General features: G+C 54.0%; 1 protein-coding gene across 1 annotated transcript in view; it reads left to right on the top strand.

Annotated features, from left to right (window-relative positions):
• Positions 1-4,825, top strand: part of DHRS7C (dehydrogenase/reductase (SDR family) member 7C) — a 22,370-nt gene extending 17,545 nt beyond the window's left edge. The window contains exons 5-7 of the mRNA XM_006761681.2: positions 1,599-1,691; positions 3,410-3,565; positions 4,570-4,825. Of these exons, the coding sequence (XP_006761744.1) occupies positions 1,599-1,691; positions 3,410-3,565; positions 4,570-4,778 (458 nt within the window). The 3' untranslated portion in view covers positions 4,779-4,825. The remainder of the gene's footprint in view (positions 1-1,598; positions 1,692-3,409; positions 3,566-4,569) is intronic.

The raw sequence follows: 4,825 nt of genomic DNA, 5'->3' as shown, positions 1-4,825 counted from the left end.
CCCATGGCTCCCTTCCGGCCCCATCCCCTATCTCTGCACATTGTCTTCATGCTCTGCATCAACTTTGACCTATCAGCCTTGCAGCCGATCTGCTTCTAACCATGACAGTTTTTTTAAAGGTAAAGTTTCTGCCCTCAGTAATGAAGAGGAAAACAGTTTATCCCCAAAGCACAAGAGGACCCAGAATACTGTCGCTCCCTTTGCAAGAAACAGGGAGGGCAGGAATCCCTTTTAAGGGTCCAGTGGTGGTTCCTGTGTGAGCATTTTTCACTGCCAAGTTCAAATGCAGGTCTGAAGCCGAGGGGGTTGGGGCTGGAGAGGACATGGGATAGGACCAGTAGTTGAAGTCCCTTCCCACAAAAAGTTTAGCAAAGCAGAATCCCAGGAAGGAGCATCTAAGCATGGAGAATTCCTACATGTAGGGACTGGGGTTCCCTGGTGGAGGCTGAGGGCGCAGGATTTTGCAGCCAGGATCGCCACGCTAATGGCGACGATGACACAGAAGGAAAAAAAAAATATTTCATGCAGAAAGATGACCTCCCGGAGCTTCTAACATGGTGCCCAGAGATAATAAGAACCTCCGGCCCAGTTCCTGGGGACACACCAAACTGCGCCCTTCAGTGAACCTCTGGGGGGTCAGGGTTCGAGGACATCCAAGTGAGGAGTGCACAGTGGAGTTGGGGAGGCCAGGGCTGGGTGTCTCCCTGGACTCCACTCCCTGGCCGAGTCTCTGTGTGCCCGCCTCGAACACGCAGGCGCCGGATGCAGTTGGCCGTCAGAAAGTTGAGTCTTTTAACTTTTGCCAGAATCCTCTTCCACTGGTACTGCTACTTCCTTCATATCTTTCTCTGAATTCTCTCCATTTTATTTATTTATTTATTTATTTTATATTTCTTTATTGATTTCATAGAGCAAGGGAGGAGAAAGAGAGAGAAACATCAATGATGAGAGAGAATCATTGATTGGCTGCCTCCTGCACGTCCCCGACTTGGGATCAAGCCTACAACCCAGGCATGTGCCCTTGGCCAGAATCAAACCTGGGACCCTTCAATCCGCAGGCTGACGCTCTATCCACTGAGCCAAGCCGGGCAGGGCAATTCTCTCCATTTTAAAGGAATTCGCTTTGGGAGGAAATCTTTCTAACACCACCATAAATTAGACACCCCTTCCTCTCCCCATACATAGAGGAAAACCTGAAATCAGAACAAAGTAGAAAATTCTCCCAAGGGCTGAGGTCTTTCCTCGCTTTGTTAAAAGATTAGCACGTGCAAGAGGGTGCTGGAGGCACATTGGGACCAACAGCAGACTTGCTACTGGCAGTGAGAGGAGAATTGAAAAGGGGTTCCCTCCCTCGCTATCGAAATCGTGTCCCTGTGCACATGGGCGGGTCATTTAAAGTCGCCCAGCAATTCACCAGTTGAGACCAGCCCACTCTTAGGAAAACTGGACAAGTGATGGCTGGGGGTCCGTTCCATACTCGTCCTGTCACTGGGAGATGGGAGTGGGGTTCCCTGAAGAAATGGGTCTGAGGTCTGCTTTTTTTTCTGCTGACTTGGTCTCAGATTTTTAACCTCGACTTATTGTCCTGCGCTTTCCAGTCCTGCTTCCCAACATGATCTCCCGGAGGACGGGCCAAATCGTGCTAGTGAACAACATCCAAGGGAAACTTGGGATCCCATTCCGTACAGCTTGTAAGTTGCCGAGACAGGAATGTGTTGTCTTCATGTTTTATAAGACAAGAGGTGTTGTGTCAAGGACGAGGCATATGGTGCCATGGGAGAAGGTCCAAAAATGAAATGGCCTGTTGCATTTTCTCTCACCCCTTCACTTCCTATTTTGAGCACCCATAGCCCAAGGGTGGCCGTGGTAGACACGGAGACAGGAAAGTAAGGGCCCGATCCCCGGAGGCCCATGTCTCACAGTGTCAAGTCATCCCTGGCTGAACGTGATCAGTGCTGGATGAAGACCACACTCCGGACAGGTGTGGTGAGCCGGCACGGCCATGGCATACTCAGCCCCAGGGCACCTTATGTGCTGCGCCAGCTCAGCCAGGTTCGGTGACCCTGAGAGGGGGTGGTGAAGAACTGAGAAAAGACAGACAAGAGAAGAAAGCTGGGTCTGGGCGGGACCCTGCCCTCTCTGATGCCACGGACTACAAGCTGTGTCTTTATTTTATAGCCAGATTCCACGAGGCAAAGTAAGAGCATGGTCAAGATGTTTATAACATTCTTGTGGGTTTCGATCCGACTCAACTACATGCACCTGAACTCTATCAAGCCCATATTTAGACACGTGGGGCCACGTGTTCAGACCATAGGTTCACGCTTACAGCTACAGCTGTTGGCTATAATTGTGCTGGGAGAGCTCTGCCCTCCAAGCTGGACTTGCACGTGGCCATGAGAGGACTGTGCCCTCTCATTAGTCCGAGGCTTGAACCTGTCCAAACACTGTGGCCGCTCTCCACAGACAGGGGTGCACAGTCCGGCTCAATCGCCACTGTGACTTTACCTTTCACATAGACGAGGCATCAATGCGAGGGCCTTGGGGACCGGCTTCCTTCACTCAGCAGAACGTTTCAAGGTTCATCCCTGGCATGTGTCAGAGCTCCATTTCTTTTGATGGCCGAATGCTGTTTCACTGTATGGATAGACCACATTTTATGTATCATTCATCAGCTGATGGACGTCTGGGTTGTTTCGACTTTGGGGCCATTATGAATGATGCTGCTGTGAACATTCATGGACCAGATCTTGTGTGGACACATGTTTTCATTGCTCGCGTGGGAACTCCTCAGCGTTTAAGGAACTGTCTTCTAAAGCAGCTGCCCTAATTCACAGCCTTGCTGGCAGGGAAGGGGAGCTCACCCGTGGGCCAGGCACGTAGTAGACATGTCATTTGATCTTCACAACTTGGCAAGGGTCATATTATCCCCATATTTTAAGAAGTATATTTTTATTGATTTTTAGAGAGAGAGGAAGGGAGAGAGATAGAAACATTGATGAGAGAGAAACATCCACCAGCTGCCTCCTGCACGGCCCTTACTGGGGAGCGAGCCTGAAACCTGGGCATGTGCCTTGACTGGGAATCTCTTCATAATCTCTTGATTCATGGGTCGTTACTCAACCACTGAGCCACCCCCGCCGGGCCCATCCCCATTTTAAAGAAAAGAAAACGGAGCCTCAGAAATGTGAAGTGATTTGCCTGAGGCTGCACAGTGGGCAAGTGGTAACCTGGATTCAGCCCCAGCTCTGGCCCTGCCCCTCCCATCACAGGGTTTCCTTCCTCCCCCAGGAAGTGAGTCCCAGGCCTCCCAGCTGAGCTGGTAGGAATGTGCGCTAGGCGCCCTGTCCCCATCTCTCCGGGAAGCGGGGTGGCACCCTGACCCACCGCTGGCTGCTTTCCCTCCCAGACGCTGCCTCCAAGCACGCTGCGCTCGGCTTCTTCGACTGCCTCCGAGCCGAAGTGGAGGAGTATGACGTGGTGGTCAGCACCGTGAGCCCGACTTTCATCCGGTCCTACCATGCGCACCCGGGCCAGGGCAGCTGGGAGGCCTCCATTTACAAATGTGAGCTTTTCCAGGGGAGCCAGAGGAATGGGTGGGGAGAGCTGGGGCCGGGGGTTGGGGAGGGGGAATAGGGGGTGCCCTCAGGACAGCCTGATTTTATTGGGTCCGGGGGAGGGGAAGGGTATCTTCCAGAAGCATGAGACTTGGAGGTGGGGTCCTTGCACCACCTAATGGCAGGGAGGGGCCCCAGAACTTCAGTCCAGAGGCACCAGGTCGAGAGAATCCTAACCTGTGACCCGCAGTCCAGGGCCAGCTGGGCTCAGTCGCTCACAGCCTCTGTGACCGTGGCCATGGAGCGGCCTGTCTCTGAGCCTCAGTTTCCCAGGTTTGGTCGTTAAGAACAGCCTGCTCCCCGTTCCCTAGAATAGAGGCCGAGAGTCTGGGGCCAGGCTGCCTGCATCTGAAGCTTGCCTCTGTCACAGACTAGATGTTTGAGCACAATCAATTCCCTTCCTCCCCGTGCCTCAGTTTCCCCTCTAGAAAATGAGGGATGGTGCTAACCAGCTCATGGAGTCATTGGGAGGAATGAGGGCTCTGGCTCCCAGAGGGTTTGGAGCAGTTCCCAGCACATTGTTATTACTGTTATGCTAAAATGCTCTACTCACTGCCCTCGGCCCGAGGCTCTGTCCACCTTAGGGAGTCAGGGTGAACCACGATGGGGGAGTGAGTCCAGGAGGCCAAGCACAGCTTCACAAACAGCTGCGATCAGCAGCATCCCCTGAGTTCCCCCGACACCTTTAGCTTTTCCCAGCTCCTCCTCGTCCCTTCTACGGCTCCTGTGAAGTTAATAGCGCAGGAAGCTGCGCCCACTTTACAGATGAGGAAGCTGAGGTGCAGAGGCGTAAAGTGTCTGCCCAGGGCCTCCGGTCAGTGGAAGGCAGAGCTGCCCTGAGCCCCTGATTCCAGGCTCCGCACACACGGCCCTGCCTTGGGGCGCGCAGAGGGGCCTGACCAGCTTGCTCCTGCTGGGGCTCGAACCCGTGCCCTCCGCTGGGGCTCTGTAGTCTTTTCCAGGAAGCTGACCTATGGGGCGCACCCAGTGGACGTGGCCGAGGAGGTGATGCGCACGGTGAGACGGAAGAAGCAAGAGGTGTTCATGGCCAACCCCATCCCCAAGGCCGCCGTGTACGTGCGCACCTTCTTCCCCGAGTTCTTCTTCGCTGTGGTGGCCTGTGGGGTGAAGGAGAGGCTCAGTGTCCCCGAGGACGGCTGACACGGGGGCGTGGCTCACCCGACGGGAATAAAGGCTTTCCTGCAGGC

The sequence above is a fragment of the Myotis davidii genome, unplaced genomic scaffold (assembly GCF_000327345.1).
Source record: "Myotis davidii unplaced genomic scaffold, ASM32734v1 scaffold37, whole genome shotgun sequence".
In the NCBI taxonomy this organism is placed as follows: domain Eukaryota; kingdom Metazoa; phylum Chordata; class Mammalia; order Chiroptera; family Vespertilionidae; genus Myotis; species Myotis davidii.
This window is presented reverse-complemented; position numbering and strand designations above follow the sequence as displayed.